General features: G+C 34.7%; 2 protein-coding genes across 2 annotated transcripts in view; one reads left to right on the top strand and one right to left on the bottom strand.

The window, feature by feature from the left end:
• Window positions 1–21871, top strand: part of cenpp (centromere protein P) — a 410887-nt gene that overhangs the window by 299774 nt on the left and 89242 nt on the right. The gene's annotated exons all lie outside the window — the stretch shown is intronic.
• The window catches only part of aspn (asporin (LRR class 1)), a 28230-nt gene continuing 12616 nt past the window's right edge, over window positions 6258–21871 (bottom strand). The window contains exons 5-8 of the mRNA XM_051921511.1: window positions 9857–9967; window positions 8256–8349; window positions 7726–7864; window positions 6258–7123 (exon numbers count right to left, since the gene is read on the bottom strand). Coding sequence (XP_051777471.1) covers window positions 6920–7123; window positions 7726–7864; window positions 8256–8349; window positions 9857–9967 — 548 coding nt within the window. The 3' untranslated portion in view covers window positions 6258–6919. The remainder of the gene's footprint in view (window positions 7124–7725; window positions 7865–8255; window positions 8350–9856; window positions 9968–21871) is intronic.

The following is a 21871-nucleotide window of genomic DNA, read 5'->3' as shown; positions in this document are numbered from 1 at the left end:
ATTTTCTGAATTCATTGTATGACAGAAATTTGAACTTGATGGCTGTCTGCTATATAGTTACATTTTTGTTCATCAGAGATTCTACACAGTCCAAGGTTCAGAGAGTCCGGACTCTCCAAATTGTAGCTATAAATGTTAATGTGTGAAGTTCTTTGCGGCCATAATTATTAGTGTGTGTACTTCAATAAATAAACAATGACTAGAGAAGACAAAAAGTATTGAAATTTGCTGTCCTATTTAAAGTCTTTCACATCTTCATCATTGGTAGTTTAAAGTCTTTTAGACTGTGCCAGGCATTAACTGTTTGTGTAGAGGATTGTGTCAATTTAAATGTGCATTGGAAAAAGGGAGGAGAATATAGTTTCTTTTTCAAAGACATAAATATTGATGTAGCGCAAAATCAGTGTGTGTATACTGTTATACTTACACACTTATACTTAAGTATATATGCATGCATATATGGACAATCACACTATATATACACACATCCAAAAATGTTTGTTTTTAATAGAAATTGATCATTTTTTTATCACAATACCATAAAATTGATCTAAAAGTGCAGCTAAGACATTACTAGTGTTGGTAGAGACTATTACTGTTTGAAATGACTGACCTTTTTAAATTATTATTTACAAATGCCTGCAAAGCCCCATTTTCAGCTACCCTTCCTCCAGTTTAACGTCCAACTCCTTAAGCTTACTTGTAATCAGTCATTTTAAATGCTGTTTGTTAATTAGAGAAGCCTTTGTAATTACATTAGCCCCGCTGAGACCTTTTATTCTGTTTACTTTGGTTAAAAGGTACCCATATTCCTAAAGTTCAGTTCAGTTTTTATGCAACATGAAGGCTATTCCATGTGACAGAATGTCAAGAAACTAAAAATCTTGTACAAAGGCATCTATTAATGTCTTGAGAGAAGAGAACTAAACATGACAGAAAAAGAATAGGAAGCCCTAGATGCACAACACCGTAAGAAGATATGTAGATTAGAGTCTTTAGTTTGAGAAGCAAATGCCTTACAAGTCCTCAGTTGGCTTCTTTCTTAAATACACACCAAATACCAGTGTAGTCTAAAGCAGGGGTAGGCAACGTCGGTCCTGGAGTGCCACAGTATGTGCAGGTTTTTGTTCCAACCCAGTTCCTTAACGAGAACTCAATTATTGCTGATGAAGCACATATTGCTTAAGTGACATTTTAATGCTTCATTTTAGTGGTCTCGCTTGTTAAGGTTCTCCAACCTTAATTGCTTATTTCAATCTTAAACTGCTGCATTCAGTGTTTTAATTGCTCCTTATTAGCAATAAGATGTAAAAGACAAAGCAGCCAGCAGTTCTCCAGCTAGCTTTTTTCCAATTACATCTGTGTGTGTTCATCATGCACGGTTTGATTTAATAAAACACTTAATAGAAAAATGTGACAGACTGAAAATGATCTGTTTTAGGCTTCAAATCATTTGGATGATATCCTTGGAAAGGAAAAAAATCTACGATATAAAAGCCTTACATTGCACAGACTAACAAGCCATAAAATTAAATAAGGTCTGAGATTGGCAATGATTGGTTTCTAATTAAGCAATTGGGTTGGAATGAAAACCTGTAGCCACTGCGGCTCACCAGGACCGACATTGCCTACCCCTGTTTTACATCTTATTGCTAATAAGGAGCAATTAAAACACTGAATGCAGCAGTTTAAGATTGAAATAAGCAATTAAGGTTGGAGAACCTTAACAAGCGAGACCACTAAAATGAAGCATTAAAATGTCACTTAAGCAATATGTGCTTCATCAGCAATAATTGAGTTCTCGTTAAGGAACTGGGTTGGAACAAAAACCTGCACATACTGTGGCACTCCAGGACCGACGTTGCCTACCCCTGGTCTAAAGGAGAGAAAAGGTGACACCAGGAAGCTGATAACACTGATTAGATCTGACTGAGAAGTTTCTTGAAAGCAGTTTTATTTTGTCCATTTTTGAATCTAGAACTGAACATTAGTAATGACAGGACCTTGCAACCAAGTGAACAGAATAACAGGCTAATGCAAGTATGAAGATTTCCTTAATAGCCAATTAGCATTTAAAATGACTAATTAAGGATAAGCTAAGGGAGTTGACCATTAGGACACTGAAGGAATGGTTGCTAAAAATAAGGCTTTGCAGTCTTATGTGAATAATACTATAAAAATCAGCCATATGAAGCAGTGATAGACATTAGCAACACTAGTAATAAATTTGCTGTATTGTTAATCAATTTATTAACATCTTGATTAAAAAAAAGATATTAATTTCTTTCATTAACATAAAACTTTCTCGGGCATTACCAAATATTTGGCTAATAGTGTACTGTATTTACTCTGTGTCTATCTATCTATCTATCTATCTATCTATCTATCTATCTATCTATCTATCTATCTATCTATCTATCTATCTGAATGTGTGTTGTTGTGTTTACAGTGCTCATTGTCTTTGCTTTAGTCTTGCTTGGCCTTTTGTTTGATTTTCTATGTTCTATCAGGGGCTTAGGTACACAGTGAAAATCAGAAAGAGAGAGATCACTGTGTGATACGTGGCAGTGAGACTTGAGGCCAAACTGCAGATCCATTCCGTATGTTTCTTATTAACAGACACTCTCAAAAACAGTGGGTGGTTTAAAAAGATGAAGAAATCAAATTTTTAGCAATTTTGTTCAATTTAGACAAAGGGGAGGACAAGTGCAAAGCTCATTTTACCCTACTTGATAGAAGAAAAACTTTTTTAGGGCAGCTTTATTTTTGGCATATTGCTTTGGCAAGCAAAAATTACCTTATAGTGTATTAATTAAAGTATTTTTTAATTTACCTGATTCAGTGTGTTAGGGTTAATCAGCTCCACAGCTGCTTTGAGTGTTGTGATCTTAAAATGCAGGATGTGGTAACAGTTTTTGTAACTTTAGGATAATATTGTTTTTCTACAATACACCAATCAGTGTCTAATTAGGACATTTGCTGCCCATTTCTAGAAGTCTCTTCAAAATAAACAACACTATCTGTCATATATATAGCAGTAAAATTTGGTATGTTAAATTCAGTTGTTTGATACATCATTAGCATATTTTGTTACAAACACTTTTAAAGTATAGTAATGTAAAACAACTTAGTGAAATGGGAAACACTAAAGTGAAAGGACAAAAACACTTTTAAGTTGTGCTGTGGAAAAGCAACTAACATCATTTTAGGAATATATTCTAAGGCATTGAATAGATTTAAAAACTAGTATTTAAACCAACTGTAAAAATAACCTGATTTACATTAACTAGAATCCACATCACAGTACAACTGAGACAAAGAAAAATATAGCAAAACGTCCCTGTCATGAACACAGTAGTATAGAAGGAGTAAACAATGATAACCCACTAATAAATAAAGGATAAATATTGGATATTTTAACAATCAGAATACTGTCAAAAACTTTTGTATAACATTTGATGCATGATTCATAGTGGCTCCACCTGGGAACTTCTTTTTTAAAGCTGAACCCGTTTCTTCGAAATTACACACCCACGTTGTAATCGCATGAGCGGAGAGGACATGATTATGTTGACCTAACTGGTAATGATGCCAAAATTCCCTTTGTGCAGCAGTCACACTACCACCATTCTTCGCTCATTGCACAGAACTCCACTGCTCCATTATAACTAATGGCAAGGGGTTCTAAGCAAGGTCACATTGGTCCCAAACAACTGCTGACTCCCCAGGGTCGCCAACACCTAGTTCCAAAATTTCCTGTTTCCCTGTGCCACCTTGTATAACCGATCCCAGTGTGCAGCAGAGCCTTACCTTACCATTACATTAGTCACACTTAGCAAATGACAACAAACAGATTACATACATGCCCCAAGTTGGTCTTGACTGTCCACTTTGTTCTGTTGTGGGGTGGTAGATCAAAAACTAATGTACAGGGAAGACTGAACTTGCATATGATGCAAAACGCTTTTAAGCCTCAAGAACCGAATGAAAACTTGCATTTTGATCAAAAGTTGCTTAGAGAGTTTGTAAAATTTTTAAGAAAGTTAATCACAAATGTCCTGTAAATATTGTCTGAAAGGTGAGAGTCTAAGGAGATTTTCAAAAATGTTGGTAATCTGTAAAATTTTTCAAATGAAGCTATAAGAACATTGTATTTAAGACAAGCCAAGGGCATCGATGCACATTTTCATATCCCAGTTAGCATAGTAGCAAAGAGCCCAAAGCAGGAACAAACCCTAAACATAGCACTAGTTTATTGCAGGGCGGACATACACACAGGACAATTTATTGTCCCCAAGTCATCTAACCTGCACGTCCTTTGTTCAGTGAGAGGAAACCCATGCAGACAAAGGGAGAAAATGCAAATTGTACACAGGGACGACATGGGTCACGAACCCTGTTCCCCTTACTGTGAGGTAGCAATGTGAACACTATGCCACCGTGTAGCTACCTCTAGTTTAAAGTTTAGAACAGAAACCAGTGGTTACCAAAGATCTTTCCTAAAAATAATTTGGCTTTGAAGGTGATTTGGGCCAGTGCCTAAGCGAGATATACACAAGTGTCAATACTCTCTGTTTAAGATTAGTGTTTTAAAGCATCAGAGTATGGTTACATTTGATGGTGGAGGGAGACAGCAGACCACTTGAAGTTTCGAGTGCTGCAGTACTTTTATATTTGATCACACAAAGGTGAGGAGGGGATTCCACTTTGGAGTTGTGAGTGGTCCCCTTGGTGTTTAGAGCACTGCCCAAAGTTAATATTCAATCTAAGATGGAAGTGTTTATAAGATAACATGGGATTGAAGAATGGATGGGATTTGGGCAGGGTTTGAAATGTGTGATGGGTGCTAGTATGCTCGAAAACACTGCTGGTAAGCAACTTCTGAAATTGAGAATTGCCAGTATGATAAGAGGTCTTAACTTAAGTCAGGTTCTGGATGGCATTCTGTTTGCCACCATCTTTTATATTAGTTGTGTGCTTACATCTCCCATCACAAGACGTGATTAATGAAGGCTACCATTGTGGAAAAAAAGGCACCCATTATACGCAATCACTAGGAGCTAACATCATAAATATTAGTAACAGAAATGATTTACAAATTAAACAATGCAAGCAGTGCAGAAAAACACAAAATAAATTGGGATGAGACCAAATAGATTCTCAAAAACTAATCAGTAATTAAACTGTACAGGAATAATGGAACGAGGAGCATATGAAAAAAAAATGAGCCATTTATTTTCAAAAGCACTCCGTATTGTTTTTTAAATGTAGCAATTTCTTGTTTATGCAACTGTGAATGGTTTATCACTCACGTTTCTTTGTTGATGAATCAATTCTAACAGCAGGATTACATCAAAATTTTATATGAGAGATTTTTTTTTTTGCTCAGGAAAGGGATTATGCCCCAAAAAACAAGTATGATCTAAATATGACTGAACTTTGGATTTAGGAGCATAATGGCAATAGAAGATGTGCAGTGTTTCTTTATGTATATTGATTACATTGTTAATTTTAAGTCTTGTATATTTTACCAAACAGTAATAATAACCAATAATGTGCCCAATTACATTTTGCATAATCCTTTTCTGTTTTAACCATACTATATTTGTAAATACAGTATGTTCAGAGACCTCAGCATGTCAATGAAAAGTTCACTGTATAAAATTAACTTAATTACATGAATATGCATAAACAAAGATTTTTTTTCAGTTTAAATGATCGCAAACTTGATTGCATCACAAATGCTTATGAAAGCTGCAGACATAAAGACATACTGGCACAAAATAAATGAAAGGTCATTAATTTAAATTAGAAGCTCAGCTAATGACAGAAACTAGTGTTTAATTTAAAAAGAAATTACTACAGAAGAAGGTGTGTAGGTAGTGTCTGGAACATTTTCCTAACTTGCATCAGTACCAAGCAGTTTATTTTGCAGTCATCAGCCAGCTCATTTCATGACCATCATGAAATTTGAAGCAAACGTTTAGTTCTGGAAGTGATTCTTTCATAGTGAACACTACCTATGACAGATTATGATGTTTGTGGCACACTCGTTTCCAGTGAGAAAAAAAGTTAAAGCAGCAGAGACTTACTATAAAAAAAAGAATGTAAAGGTATTTACAAATAGAAAGAATCATGACAAATAGTGGAGATGCGTTTGCAGAAATAGGGTGTTTCAAGGAGTCTGACTGGCAATCTTCATGTTGGAAGATATTTACCATATTTATTGAAGTAAAAGAAAGAAATTCGCAGACACGTTTTAAATAATAACAAATAATATGATTAATTGCAGTACAAGATCAATGTCTTACAAGCTTGAATATATTCTATTAACAAATATAAAGTAATGTGTTATGATACATGTTGTTTTGCATTACAATAATGAAAAATAAAAAGGAGGGCGGGAGCCTCGAAAAAGGAATTAGATAAAACTTAGACAGAAAAGTGGTTTACTTAGCTGTAATCTCTAATGTACTTCCTAAATTACTCACTGGTGATCCTTCCTTTATTTTGTATTTTACTGTTATGGCTCCTGCAAAATTGTGCATGGTAAAGTATTTAGGCATGAAAGCATTTTCAGCAAAACTGTAGGATTAAAAGCAACACCTTTGCTTTCTTAGTTATCAAGTTAACTATCCATGTACTGAATTTTCACGTGTCCTTTTTGATACAGTACATATTTAACTTGACACCTTGGTAAATCTTGTTCTGTAATGAAAATTTTCAATCAATAATATAAATAGGCCATATCACCTGTTTGCTTTATTAAGCACAAATTAGGTGTTTTTGAATAACGATTTGAAAAGAAAAAAAAAACTGCATTTCATTTTTTTGTGTCTCCCCTGCATTTTAGATTTAAAATTACCCAAAGATTTAATATTTTAACATTTCAAGTAATTAACAAGTAATACTTTTCCCCTCATTTTCTCTTACGGAAATTACCAAGCTGAACTCCCATCTGAGTAGAGACACAGCGGAAAGTAGTTGGCTGTACTTCCCAGTACTTGAAGGAATTTCCAAAGAGACTGATGCCAGAATAGACAATTTTCTTTTTTCTGGCTTCTGTAGGACAGAAGTCATTTACTCCAATACTGCTGATGTTGTTAAAATGGAGGTAGACAACCTGTTTTTTGAAATATAAGAGACAAATTACTACTTCTTTATAATTGCATCAATTCTTCCCAGAGTGAAACTCATTCTTCTAGTGTAAAGGTCACAGATATTCCCTTTCCAATTGGCTATTTTTCAGTGATTATAAGCTGCAGAAAAATAGTATTGCAGAACTCCAAAATGCAAATTTGCTTTAAGAGGTTCCAGGATCATTTCATCTTTAACTTGTGCCATCTTTTTATTCTTCATAATATAACTTTAACCTTTACTGTGTTAAATCCTTTATCTAAATAAAATTGAATGTTCTTGTTAAGGTGAATTTCATATTTATGTGAAAAGCTTTTAGGCAGGCAATGCCATAAACTCAGAATCTTCAAAGTTACAGAGGTGTCTCAAGAAAATATTTTTATTTTACATCAAACTTTTTTTTAAAATATATAAATCAGTGGATGCTATTTTACTGTTTGGTCTTCCATTACTTGTGAATTATTACTTTCATTTATTTTCTGACCTGTTGTACTATTGGTCATAATTATGTAATATAATAATATTGCATCATGTTCACTTCATATGACGGTAAACTTGAACATGAACAATAATGTCAATTATACTTACCTGTAAATACTTCAGAGATGCTAAACCAGCTGGGACATGTTTAAGTTTGTTGTAATCTAGGTGAAGTTCCCTTAAATTTGGAAGATAGGCTAGACTTCCATTTTCAATAGATTTTATTTGGTTGTTCCCAAGTCCAAGCCTGAAAACAGAAAGATATGCTTAACTAATATACTCTTTAAAATGCTGAAATAATAGACTGGATTATGCCCAAAATTGCTAGCATAGGTTCCAGCTTCATCAACTCTGAATCAGATAAAGCAAGTAAAGATGTTAAATACTCATGGAACAAGTAAATAAATGTCAGCAACACTATTTTTGTTCTTCAGCTGTGTAAAAGTGTGCATTTTGCTTTACTTCAGTTTTTCTCAGTTGTAAAAGTTGACATTGTCCAGTTGTCTTATCTTTATTGTACTCTCTAAATCGATTTTAGTGCTCCATCAGTTAGCATATTTATTTAATTAATGTTCAGATAAAATCCTATCTACAGTCCAGCAGCTAGTGCTTGACTTATGATGTACTTCAAAAATTACCTTTGTAAATATTTGTATCTTATAAAATCTTCAATTTCCACTTTTCCGATCTTATTGTAATCAAGGTGCAATTCATACAGGGAAGACGGTAAATCTGTAGAATGATAAAAGGGTAGTAAAGAAATGACACTGAAAATGATCGGTTCAGCTTTTAACACCATCATCCCTCAGAAGCTTAAGGAAGTTGGGTCTGCTAGGCTACAACATTTTTTTATGCAACTGGATCCTGAATTTCCTGACAGAGATCCTAGACACTTTGCGTCGGAAACACCATTTCCAGTACCATCACTCTGCGCACTGGTGCGCCCCAGGGCTGTGTACTCGGCCCACTTTTGTTCATTCTGATTTCTCATGATTGTATGGCTGCATGCAGCCCTAACCATCATTAAATTTTCAGATGACACAACAGTGATGGGTCTCATCAGCAGTGGGGATGATGCAGCATACAGAATGGAGATCCAATGATTAGAGGACTGGTACAAATGCAATAATATCTTTCTTAATGTGGACATGACGAAAGAGATGATCATTGACTACATGAAGGCCCATGCTGTCTAAATGCCACTGCACATCAAGGGCTGTATGATAGAATTTGTTAAGAGTACAGTACTTGATGTGCACCTGGCAGATGACCTTACTTGGTCAATTAACACCACCTCTATAGACAAGAAGGTTCAGCAGCTTATTCACTTCATTCAGCAGCTGAAGAAGGAAAGGTTACCTCCCCTCATTCTCGCCACATTCCTTCAAGAGCATTCTCACCAGCTACATTACAGTCTGGTATGGGAACTGCATTGGCATTGACCATGAAGTCCTACAACAGCGCACAAAGCAAACCAGATCATTGGGACCTCTCTGGTTCCATTTAAGACTTATTTATAAAGCATTGCATCCATAAAGCCTATTGTGAAAGACCACTCCCACTACTTCCTCAGTCTTTGTTCCACTTACATCTGGCAGAAGGTACATCCTCTACCTCTTTGCTGTCAAGACTCTGAACCTTCTGCTGCCCTCCCGCCCTCAGATCTGCTCCTGATGACTTATTTATGTGCAGTACATTTGCTACTGCTGTTTTTTTATTATTGATAGTTATGATTTATTTATTATCTGTTTCAAATGATTACTATCTATTCATTTACTTATCAATTATTTATTTTTCTGTTTATAGTATAGTATAATTCTTTACCTGTTTTGCACTTGTTTAGTGTTTATGTATGATGCACCACTGTCCTGGGGAATGTTATTTTATGTCACTGTATGCTGTAATAATGTGTATGGATAGTATGACAATAAAGCCACTAGACTTAAAGCACATCTGCTCTTGTTGTTAACATGATTTTTCAGAACATTAATAGATGAAAGATAAGTTGTTTTTTTTTTTTGTCGTTTTACAGGGTTTGGTAAATGCTTTCCATTTTTTTTATTTCAATCTTGACTGGAAATAGTGATACTTGAGACTGGAGTTATCAGATTCCCCCCAACTATTGTGATCATAATATTAAATTCCAATCACAAAATTCTATTCATTTACTTCTTAGCTGTCATTTCTCCTGTTATTTATGTCTTCATCACGTTCAAACTGTGTTAGCTCAGTAACCCACCTTTTGGGATTGTAGTCAGTTCTGCTTCTGCAATTCTCAGATAGTAAACAGACATTCCATCAAAAGCTCCTAGTTCAATGCCACTGTTTTGAAGTGGATTTGCACTCATTTCTGTAGAAAGCAAAATCAAATTTTATATTATTGTTTTCAGTCCATGTGTTGCATGCTTGTTGCTTCAGTGCCACCTACTGACTAAAGAGGTCAAAAGCTTTTATTTGCTTTCCTATTATAGATCTCTCCCACGTGTTATATTGCATTTCCATCTGTTTCATTTAACCTTCATTGAAGAATCCCAGGCTTCATTTCTACTGCAAGATTAAAATATTTATCCTGACTTCTGTAGGTTTTCAAGTGTTTGCTCTGTTTAATCCTCTACACTTAACTATTGCTTTGAGCCCTTCCATTTACTACATATTTACTTTATTTATGTCCAATCTATCCCTTCTTACCAAGAGACAGTTCTGCCAAAGGCACTGTCACACCCACATTCCCTCTTAACTTCTAGATGGAAATCCTCAGAACTACACTATTACAAGAACAAGGATGGACAGATTTGTTTAACAGACATGATGTCTCAAAAGTTTATATGAAGTTTATTTTTGTAAATTCAGATATTAAACAGGAACACTAATGCAGTGTTTACACAAGTGCCTTTTTTATGTTTTTTTTTACTTCACATAATGCAAACCCTCCCTTCACTGTTCCATTTAAAATATCGAGCACAACTACCTATACCTTGCATTTTGTTGTATTTTTTTCATTTTCTCACACACAATCCTGGGATGAAATAAGAAAATTTGTCTCAGGAACACAATAAAAGAAGAACCTGAAAACAACACATTTTGTTGCTGCAGATGATGATGTTGTCTATTCACTATTGTCAACCAGGTGTGACAACTGCAGCCCCAAGAAAAGAGTGACTTGCTATCTGCAGGTGAAAGGGGATCAACATTCCTCTTTTCAAATTTTACAAGTCTTCTACAATATTTTACTGCTATAGTTTACATCTATATCAGAATCAATGTGATTAATATATCTTAGGAAAAAAGTCAAACTTTTACGATTTGTACACAACTAAATAGATTAAAAGGGAGAATAACTTGTTCATAGCACCTCACATCCAAGACCAGTGCTCAAAAGACAAGATGATACTTAAGGGCAAGAATAGTGAGGTCTTGACACTAACTGAAGACATCTTGATTCATTGGCACCAGTACTTCAGTCATTTACTGAAAAAAGAAAATATCCACAAGATGCTGCCAAATGCCAAATACCATATGACCCAAATATAGCCTATTGCTTTTCACTAGTACCAACTAAGTCTTGCAACCTAAAAAGTATCACAGAGTGTCAGGATCAAATAGCATGTACATTCTAGCAAGGATGACATTTGGTGAAGAGTTAATAATAGAAAGGAAATAACATCCCAAAAATATGGCTGAAAAATGTTTTACTTCCAGCCCTTCAGTAGAAGAGGGGATAGATAAGACTGGGGAAGCTGTAAAGGTATAAACTGTTATAACTTGAAAATATGGGAGAAAGTTCTATACAGCCAGCTAAGGGCAGAGATGCAGGTAGTTGAGGTGTAGTTTGTGTTTATACCCAAGAAACCTTTGATCACTGTTATCCTTGTGCTAAGACAGTTAATCAAAAAGTACAGAGATAAAATGCATTTATATATATATATATATATATATATATATATATATATATATATATATATATATATATATATATATATAATATGAATATTTTGTATTATATACATATATAATACAAAATATTCATTGGTTTGGGAAACATACCTGTAAATGATAGAATAATGAGGAAGTTGATTTGGTTGTACCTTAGAAAATAACAAGTGGCAGAAGTATATTTATGACAGCTGTGCAAAAGATGGATTATGAACTGCATGTAGAGAAAAATGAATTCGGCCTCAGGAATCAGTGTTGAATCTGTTATTATATGGGTGTTTATTTTGCATTATCTCAGAAGAGGATAGATAGGAGACACTCAGTTGCCTAGAGTATGTGCATGATGATTTGATCATTAAAGAAAATAAGAAGGCTGAGGAGAATGTGCACAGATGGATTAACCCCTTAAAAAATAAAGTTATAAATTTGAGTCCCACAAAGAGAGTTAATATTCTGCTTTTCTTTATTAAGTATGACCTCACTAAGATGCACTTAACTGTTTAAGTCTTTCATTTAGTTCCTGTCTTTATATGCATTATTTAACTTCTTTAGAACATTAGAAAAATTTTGATAAGTACAGGCCATTTGGCCCAACAAAGTTTGCCAATTATATGTAAATAGTAATAACTCCACTACGACTACTAGGTCCTTCTCATAAGATGTAATTTCAAGTTTCAGACTTCCCAACAGGTACTCAAATCTAACATTTCTACTTCCTGTGTATAATACCTTACACTTATTTACATTAAATGTCTTCTGTTACAAATCTGCTGAAGCCTGTATTCTGTTTGAGTCTCTCTGCAATGATTATGCTGAATTTCAAGTATCTGCCATCCGACCTGGCTTGATATCTACTGCAAGCCAGCTTGTCTGTTGTATTTCAATCCGAGCCTTCTGAAAATATACATAAATCATGTCATATGTACCTCTCTTATCCTATCCTTTTGTTGCTTAAAACTTGACCTCCCACATCAGAATCCATGTAAGCCCTTATACTGTTTAATCATTTACTTAATTTCTTCCATTATATTTACTAGCATAGCTACTTGGATATGCCCAATAACCCTTTTTATACCATGTGGAATAATATTTGCTAATTTCTAGTCCTTATGAATTTCTCCAATGTGCAGTAACTTTAAAAAAATATGTGTCAAGTATATGTATATGCACTCACTAACTGCCTTAAGCATTCAGGGATAATTGTAATCTGTTCCTGGTGATTTGTTTCTTTTCAGCCTATTTAATCTAAGCAGTACTTCTCCCTCTTCAATTTCCAAGTCACTCAGTACCTACTTAGTAGTCCCTGTTACTGCTGGGAGGTTATCCCTTTTAATTCACATGTGAAAACTTCACTAATTTACTATCTGTATTTTAAATCACCCGTAGTGTTCCTGGTACACTTCACCTCCTCCTTGACTGTTCTATCTATCTATCTATCTATCTATCTATCTATCTATCTATCTATCTATCTATCTATCTATCTATCTATCTATCTATCTTTTACTTCAAAAATGCTGAGTCTATTTGGGTTTCTTTCACCTTTCCTGCAATATTTAACATCTTGTGTTATCTTTCACCTTTTCTGCAATATTGATCTCTAACTGCCTTTTAGCTTCCTTAATATCATTTTTAATAGGGTGAGAGAAAGAGAGCAAGCTATTTCTAATCTATCCTTTTCACCCCCACAGTTGTACATGCCAACAAAACAATAGGCTTCATAGCCATCATTCCTGGCAAAATTGAAAGTTAAGGTTAAAACAATCATATGTAATAATGAACTACCTTAATTTAAGACTATAAAATGACAACAAAAGTTCGGAAGCAATGTCTCTATGACCAAACAATGAACTTTGTGAGTTGGAATGTCAAAGGTCTCAGTCACTAATTAAAATGGAAGAAAATATTCTCTCACATAACAGGCCTAAACACCAAATTAGTATTTCTACAGGAGACTCACTTAATAAGCAAGGATCAGTTTCAGTTGCAGAGAGATTGGACTGGCCAAATATTCCACATGGGGAATCTCTACAATTTCATTTGTAGTATCAGATGTAGTATCTGATCCTGAAGGGCAATATTTGATGGTGATAGGTAATTTATTTAATTGTAAAATAATTTTGATAAATATCTATGCGCCCAATGTGGATGATAGAGAGAGAGATAAGGATCAGTTTCGGGTGCAAAGAGATTGGACTGGCCAAATATTCTACTCCAGCTATACAAAGCAATAATTTAAACCTGGCTAAATAACAAAGATGGCGAAGAATGTAACATAGAGGGATACGCATTTTTTAGGAAGGATAGACCGAACAGAAAAGCAGATGGAATTGCTGTTTATGTCAAAAGGAATTTAAATGCAAGTCTTCTTCAGTTGGTCGATGAGCCCCATCTTAGTGAGGACATGTGGCTTTGTCTGGAAGGCATTAGGGAAAGAGGTCTTATTTTAGGAGTTTGTTATAGACCACCCAATGCAGACAGTAATTTCAACACAAATCTTTTTTAGTAATATTAAAAAGGTAAATTTGCAAGGCGATACTATAGTTATGGGGGACTTTAATTATCCGAATATTAACTGGTATAACCTTGGAAATGGGGGAGGACAAGAGCAGGAGTTTAGTGACTGTTTTTTTTAACACAGTATCAAGGTTATTATAGTTTTGCCTTTTTATATTAGTTTTAATTTCTATAATATTTCTGATCTTACTTGGAAATTTAGTTTAATTTTAGTTTTTCTTCATTGTGTATTTTTAGTTTTAATTTAGTTTTTATTTCACAAAGACATTTCTATTTTATTTTTATATCAGTTTAAGTTTTAATTTTAGTAATTATGGTATGGTTAATGAGTTACTATGTAGTTTAGTTTTGTGTCACAATCAGACAGAACTGTACACTTAATATGTTATGAGTTTAATGTTATTAGGAGTTTACTACACTATATGATTTACTATCTGGTATTGTTTTTGTCTGATAAAAACAAGCATAATCAAAACCAGATACTAGAATGGGTGGAGACTTTAACTGTGCTTTAAATCCAGACCTGGGGCCTCATGCATAACGGCGTGCGTAGAATTCATACTAAAACATGGTGTATGGACAAAAGTCAAAATGTGTGTACGTACAAAAATATTCAGATTCAGAAAACCATGCGTAAGCCAATTTCCATGCACTTCTGCTACATAAATCCCAGTCTGTCTGAAATGTAATGCTCGTGCATGCGCCTGCCGCCCCTCCCAGACTCCTCCCAGAATTATGCCTCTTTGAATATGCAAATCAATATAAATATTCCCTTAGGTTCAGCCTTCTGTGAAAAGACAATGGCAAAAGCATGGGGAAAAAAAGAATATCAGTGAATGCCAAGTGGAGGCAAGGAAAAACGTATGTGTAAGAGCCATTTTCCTTGTTCTATAAGACTCATGAATATTTCTTAGATGACAATGCATAAATAACGGGAAGTTCCTATAACCCCCGTAAATAGATTCGCAGTGGTATATTCTTACCATTTCTAACAGCTTGAAGTAAACATTATTAGTCATTCAGCTTGTGATAGCCTTGCCTTGTATAAGGTGCAGAGGCATACGGTTTTTAACCGTGATCGCACGTCTTCGTGCCTGAGCACTTGCATTGTGCTAACCGGCCACGGGCTCTTTGAATGTTAGAAATAGCAAGTAAAGAAAATTTATTTACTTAAGTATCGCACCGTACGCCAAGGCGTACAGAAGAAGAAGCTAAGAATCTTTAGGTATAGAAATAACTAAAGTCTTTCAAGAAAGGCTAAGTTTAAAGAAGATATCTTTTTTCCTTTTTTTTTGTCTTTTATTTTACGTGTTTAACTATTTTTTCTTTTATTCTTGTGTGGACTATTTGCTTTTATCTTTCACTAAATACTTCAAAAACGAACTTCTGGACTCTGAGAATTCTTTTGACACGCGTCTTACCCGTGCCTGATGACACCTTATATATTTCAGCAGCTACAGTATGATTTGTTGGTTTAAGCATTTGTATAAACAACAAAAGGATGTTGATCAAAAGTACAAGTTTAGAAAGTTGCATAGTGCCCTTTATAAAAAAAGAAGTTTTCAGATATCAAAGTCTCCGTGAAAAGGCAAGTCGTAGCCCACCATCTGAGTGTCATATGGAGGCTTATTAGGGTACAGAGAAAAGGAAAAAATAGACCCACAGTGGGGGGCAAAAAAGCTTGAAATGTCAACTTTAATCTCAAAATTTCCACTTTAATCATGTTGTTTTGTCATTAAAGTAGATCATCATAAACTTAATCTTAAAATCTTTTAATTTATTAGTTTCTCAAATCCCATCATAGCTAAAGTAGCACGTTAAATGCTTCGTATTCTGTGTGTTCTTCATGTACTCTGTGTGTATGAATCACTACTTGCTTCTTAAACAGGCTTTCTCTTACGCCAACAGGACACAGAATACATTACATTCATGATATTACAGCTCTCTGAACAATTTAAGTACTAAGATGTATACTTGATATCATTTGTATGATGAAATGAATTAAAGCATGTATGAAACATGGGGCCACAGTGGCGCAATGGTAGCGTTGAGCTGGTGCCCTGTCCAGAGATTGTTCCTGCCTCCTGCAAGATGCTTGCTACGCTGTGTGCAACCCTCAATGAAATAATTTATTGCAGTAGTACTGTCTCTTTCAAACTTACTAACCCCCAATTCCTGTCCTTCCTTTTCTTTCTCCAAGTAACCAAGTGCCACACAATCAGCTCTTTAATAAATGTCAAGCCATCTGTAAGCTTAGTAAGGAGATTCTTCAAAACTTTTACGGAACATTGAAATATATTTGTAGTACATTTTTAATTATTCCATCCATCTATCCATCTAGGGTCACGCCAGTCCCAGGAAGCATACAGCGCAAGGCAGGAACAATCCCTGAATGGGGCGCCAGTTCATCACTACCGCTGTCCACTGTGTCCATAAGTTTAATAACAGTATACATTATTTAAAGGATGCTAAAAATGTATCTGTATAATGTAATATATATAGTTTACTGCATTTCATCTGAAACATGATATCAAGAGCTCCAAGAAAACAACGCCTGGAAATCTAAATCGACTTATAAGCCAGTCATCATCATTTGTAAATACGCACTCTCTTCTATTGAATTGAATTAAATTCCTTTATAGTTATTGTATGGTACAATGAGATTCAATATGCAAATCCTGCATAAACTTATTTTCCTATAAAATGGTAAAATAACAACAAAACAACAATAATAATAATAATAATAATAATAAGATAATAAAATGAAAAACATACAATATGAAAGCATAAGTGGCTCAGGTTGTGCAATATTACAACTGTAATGTAATGCAAGTTTACAGTGAGGTAATTGTACTTATAAGTACCAACAGTTCTGCCAGGAACACTTGATGGACTGATGGATTGCATTTATATCTCTTGGGATGAAACTGTTTCTGAACCATGAGGTTCATGCAGGAAGACTGTGCAAATGGCTACGGTAGCGTGTGCTGGAAGCTATACCCCAATAATTCTCTCCGCTCTTGACAATCTGTGATAGAGCTGTGATTCCACACTCAGATGCAATAGGTTAAAATACTCAGTGGTTCACTGAGTGTAACAATGCTAAAGCAGCTATAGTATTTGGAATAGTTTGGCCATTCTGTGCACCATTATATGGTTACGGGTTGATTACAATCAGAGGCCTTAAACTAAAAAGCAATATGCGGTTAATGTCAGTGTATTTAATAAAGCCGTTTCAGGGATGTGAATCTAAAAAAATAAAAGGAAGCCACCCAGGAACAATAACACTGCTTTCGTGATGGGTGCTACAAGTTTGCAAAACCAAGCTGAAAACCTGCGTACGCTATGGTTTGAGCTGGAGTGAGAATGTGCGTGGCTTTACGGCAAGATTACTTTTTATACATCGTGATGTGAGCATGGAAACGGGCGTACGCACCGTTTTATACACGAGGCCCCTGGATAGGTCTTCAGCTATAGGGGTAATAGATAGATAGATAGATACTTTATTAATCCCAATGGGAAATTCACAATAACATCTAACACTGCAAAAATAATTACACAATTTGTAATTGATTATAACTTAGATTTCTAAATCCATACTTAAGAGCATATTCCTTCTTCTCACCAGTACATCATTGTTACTCAAGAACTGATTAATTATTTATAGATAACAATTTTTTGCCCACAATCAAATTTTGCAAGTACGACACTATTGTCATCTCCGACTCTGCCCCTCTGGTCATAGAGCTCAAATCAATATGCCCTACTCATAGCGCAGCTGGCGTCTTAACCCCCTGTTATTAGTAGACGAGAACTGTACAGAATTTATATCCAAGCAAATTAATTTTTTTTAGAGACACATGAATCCTCTGAAGTCTATGCAGGAATACTCTGGGATACTCTGAAGGCAATTTTTAAGAGGATAGATTATTTCATATTGCTCCCACAAAAATAAATCAGAAACCAAGAAGGCATCAGAGTTCATCAGTGAAATTACCAGAATAGATCAGGAACACGCCAGATCTCCAAATGAGGCACTTTCTAGGAATAGACAGGCTTTGTAATCCAAAGTCTGCTTCTTGACGTCAGGTGAAAAGGAACAACCCATTTTTAAATCACAACATCATTACTATGATTACGGGGAGAAGGCTAATAAGATTTTAGCTCAACAAATCCACAAGCAGGAAGTTTGTAATGCAGTATCACTAATTACCAACACAGATGGAAATAAAATTATTAAACATGAAAAAATAATTTACACATTTAGAGACTGCTATAAGTTCTTATATTCTACCCAGTTTAAACAAAGCAAGGCACAATCTAATGTGTTTTTTTATGCATTACAGATAACACAGCTAGATACTCTCAGTGCAGAGGAATTGAATAAACCTCTCACATTCTCATAATTACTAGATGCTGTAAACTCACTTCATAGTGGGAAAGCAGCAGGTCCTGATGGCTAGCCTGCTGAATTGTATAAAAAATGTTTAATTAAGCTAGCTCCACTTTCATTAGTAACATTTATAGTAGCCAGAGACAATAAAATTCTACCTCAAACCGTCCTTCCTAAGAAAAATACTTATTACAATGTGCATCATACAGACCAATTTCACTTCTGAATAACGATGTTAAGATAATCCAAAGTTCTTGCCAGATGGATTGAGAAAGTACTTCCTTCAGTAATACCGTAAGACCAAACCAAATTTATTAAAGGTAGACCCTTAGCTTCCAATCTTCGACACCTTTTTAATATATTCACCCATGAAATCTAACACTCTGGAGATCTTATTATCTTTGGATGCAGAAAAAGCATTTGATATGGTTGAATGAGATTATAAATTCACCATATTGCACAAATTTGTGCACGGATAAAACTACTATATGCCAGCCCAGAAGCCTCCGTTTGTATTAACAACATTATTTCAGACTTCTTCAAACTAGATTATGGTACTAGACAAGGATGCCTGCCCCCTGTCACCACGGCTATTTGTAGTCACTATCAAGCCATTGGCTGTTCAGTTTCGAAATGCATCTGAGATAAAGGTGATTATCAGAGAAGGATTTGAACAGAAAAATCATTATGTGCAGATGATATGGTACTATATGTCATGACGACTATATATGCCTGCAGCCCTAACAACACTAGCAGAATTTCTAAAGATATCTGCACTCAAAATTAATTTGAAGAAAAGTGTGTTTTTTCCAGTGAATTCTGTAGCACACAACATTAGACTGGACACTTTCCCTGTTATCATCGCAGGTTAGCTTAAATACCTAGGGGTAAACATCACAAGTTTCACAATAAAGCTCTTTTTCAAAAAAACTTTGCTGACTGCACAGAGAAACTTCAACAAGACATGGATAAATGGTCTACCTTCCATCTCATTTTAGCAGAGAGAATTAACATTGTCAAGATAAATATCCTTCCTAAGCTTCTGTTTCTATTTTAAAACATCCCCATATACATTAACATCATTTTTTAAGAAATCAGATTTAATCATAACCTCATTTATTTGATATTCAAAACATCCACACATCCAAAGGGCGACCTACTATGTCCTAAACAGAAGGTGGAATGGCTCTACCTAACTTTCAGTTTTATTACTGGCAGCAAATATAAAAGCTGTAAAAACCTGGACATTGACACATACTCAAGATTGGTCCGCAATAGAATTAAAATCTGTCAGTACTACTTTATATTCCTTGCATTGTGCCCCAGTAAATATAAGTTATCGTCAATATACTAAGAGCCCAATTGTTCTTCATTCACTCAGAATGTGGAACCAATGTAGGAAGCACTTCAAGGTAGAGAATTTTTTGTCTGTGGCACCTCTGTATGATAACCACCTTTTTCCACCCTCTCAAACTTAGTTTTTTAATGTTTGGAAAACATATGGGATTAAATCATTTAGATATTTGTATATAGATATTATCTTTGCATCCCACAAACAATTACACTCCATATTTAGGTCCCCATCAGCACAGTTTTTCCACCATTTCCAAAATAGAAACTTTGCTATATGAAATCTGCCCAATTTTCTTCACCTCCCACCTATTTCTGTTCCAGAAGAAATATTGATCAGTCTTGAAGACTCGGACAGTATTTCCATAATAATCAAAACATTTTAAAGTCCTTGCTTTCAAAGATCTCAGAGTACAGTGGGAAAAGAATTTCTTACTCAATATTTCAGAGGAAGGCAGCCATGCACAGAATACACTCTAGCTCCATATGCGCAAACCATACAATTATTCAACTTAAAAATCTTTTATTGAGCAAATCTATCTTGTTTAAAATTTTCCAAAATGTTTTCAGGGCAAAATCCAACCTGCAAATATTGCACTCAAGCTATAGCCTCACTGGGCCACATGTTTTTGGCGTGCACCAAATTAACATTATTCTGGACCAAAATCTTTAAATGCCTATCAGACAACCTTGGTGTCACAATCTCTCCTAATCCATTATCAGCTTTGTTTGGTGTACTCCCAGATAAGCGTAAAGTGGAGAATGACAAATAAACTGTAATTGCCTTTAATTCACTACTAGCACTTAAGACTTATCTTGCTCAAGTGGAAGAATTCTAGCCCCCAAATATTTAATATTTGAAATTGGAAACAAATTCTCACTTAGAGGATCTGTTCAAACCTTTTTGAAAACCTAATCAATAACATTTTTGAATAAGCATTTATACTGGGGAAAAGGATTCTTTTCCCTCTTTACTACTCTTAAAGTTTTACTCTGGTTTTTGGCTTTCTTCTCTTGCTTGGGTCGGGGATGATTTGAATTTAGTTTTGCTAAGTTTAACTTTATTTTATGAAATGATACTTGCTTTTAATAATTTCAATAAAAAATGTGGTAGAATATATAGTCAATTTGTATGTGTCTCTTCAGGATTTATAATTTGCTCTGTTAACTTTAAATCATATTACTAGGAAAATATATCTAGTTGTTTAACAATAAGTAATGAACTGGGTTTCATATATCTTAAATAGTTTCATAATAGTTATTTTATTTAAGTTGTAACCAAATCTGTAGCTTTATAGGATTTTGACACATGAAACAGGTTCACACATACAGGCCTTTAACATAAGTTCATATCGTCCTGTTGTAAATGTAAAGCGGTCTTAAAACGGGTCAAAGGACACACATTTGCCAAAAGAAATCACTCTCCTTATTATAAAGTCTGCTTTAAAAAGATACCGCTTTTTTCTGTATATATAAATAAGCGTTCAGACCGGTCCATTACACAGCTTGCCGTTAATACTGAAAGATGACTTTGAATATTGCAGAAAGACAAAACGGTGCGTCTTCAATATCTTATTAGAAAAATGTTATCTATCTATCTATCTATCTATCTATCTATCTATCTATCTATCTATCTATCTATCTATCTATCTATCTATCTGTATGATGATTAATGTACAAATACAATGTTCATATTACTGAAGCAAGCAATAATAGTTTTTTCTGTTACTGAAATGGACATTCCAATCAATTAGTTTTTGTCTTGATCAGGCTGTCTGTTTTTATTTACATCTTTAGATTTTAAAAAGTTTTTATCCATAAATTTTTCTGACTGTACTCGGAGAAGAAAAGCAAATTCCGTGTCACTGTTGTGCCGGTTTGTTTATCTGCTTTTTTCACAAAGATAAGGTATCTTTGCAAGATGGTCGTATAAAGTTTTACTTTTGCATTGGCACTCAAGTCACTGCATTCAAGTATGAATTTCATTTGTTTATCCAGTTCAATTTCTGTAGTGTTTAAAAGGTCGCTGGAAGCCGGGGCTTTCTGTTGCAATTGAGCCATTTG

The sequence above is a fragment of the Erpetoichthys calabaricus genome, chromosome 18, assembly GCF_900747795.2.
Source record: "Erpetoichthys calabaricus chromosome 18, fErpCal1.3, whole genome shotgun sequence".
NCBI lineage: Eukaryota > Metazoa > Chordata > Cladistia > Polypteriformes > Polypteridae > Erpetoichthys > Erpetoichthys calabaricus.
Note: the sequence above shows the minus strand (reverse complement) of the source record. Positions and strands in the feature narration are given on the sequence as shown.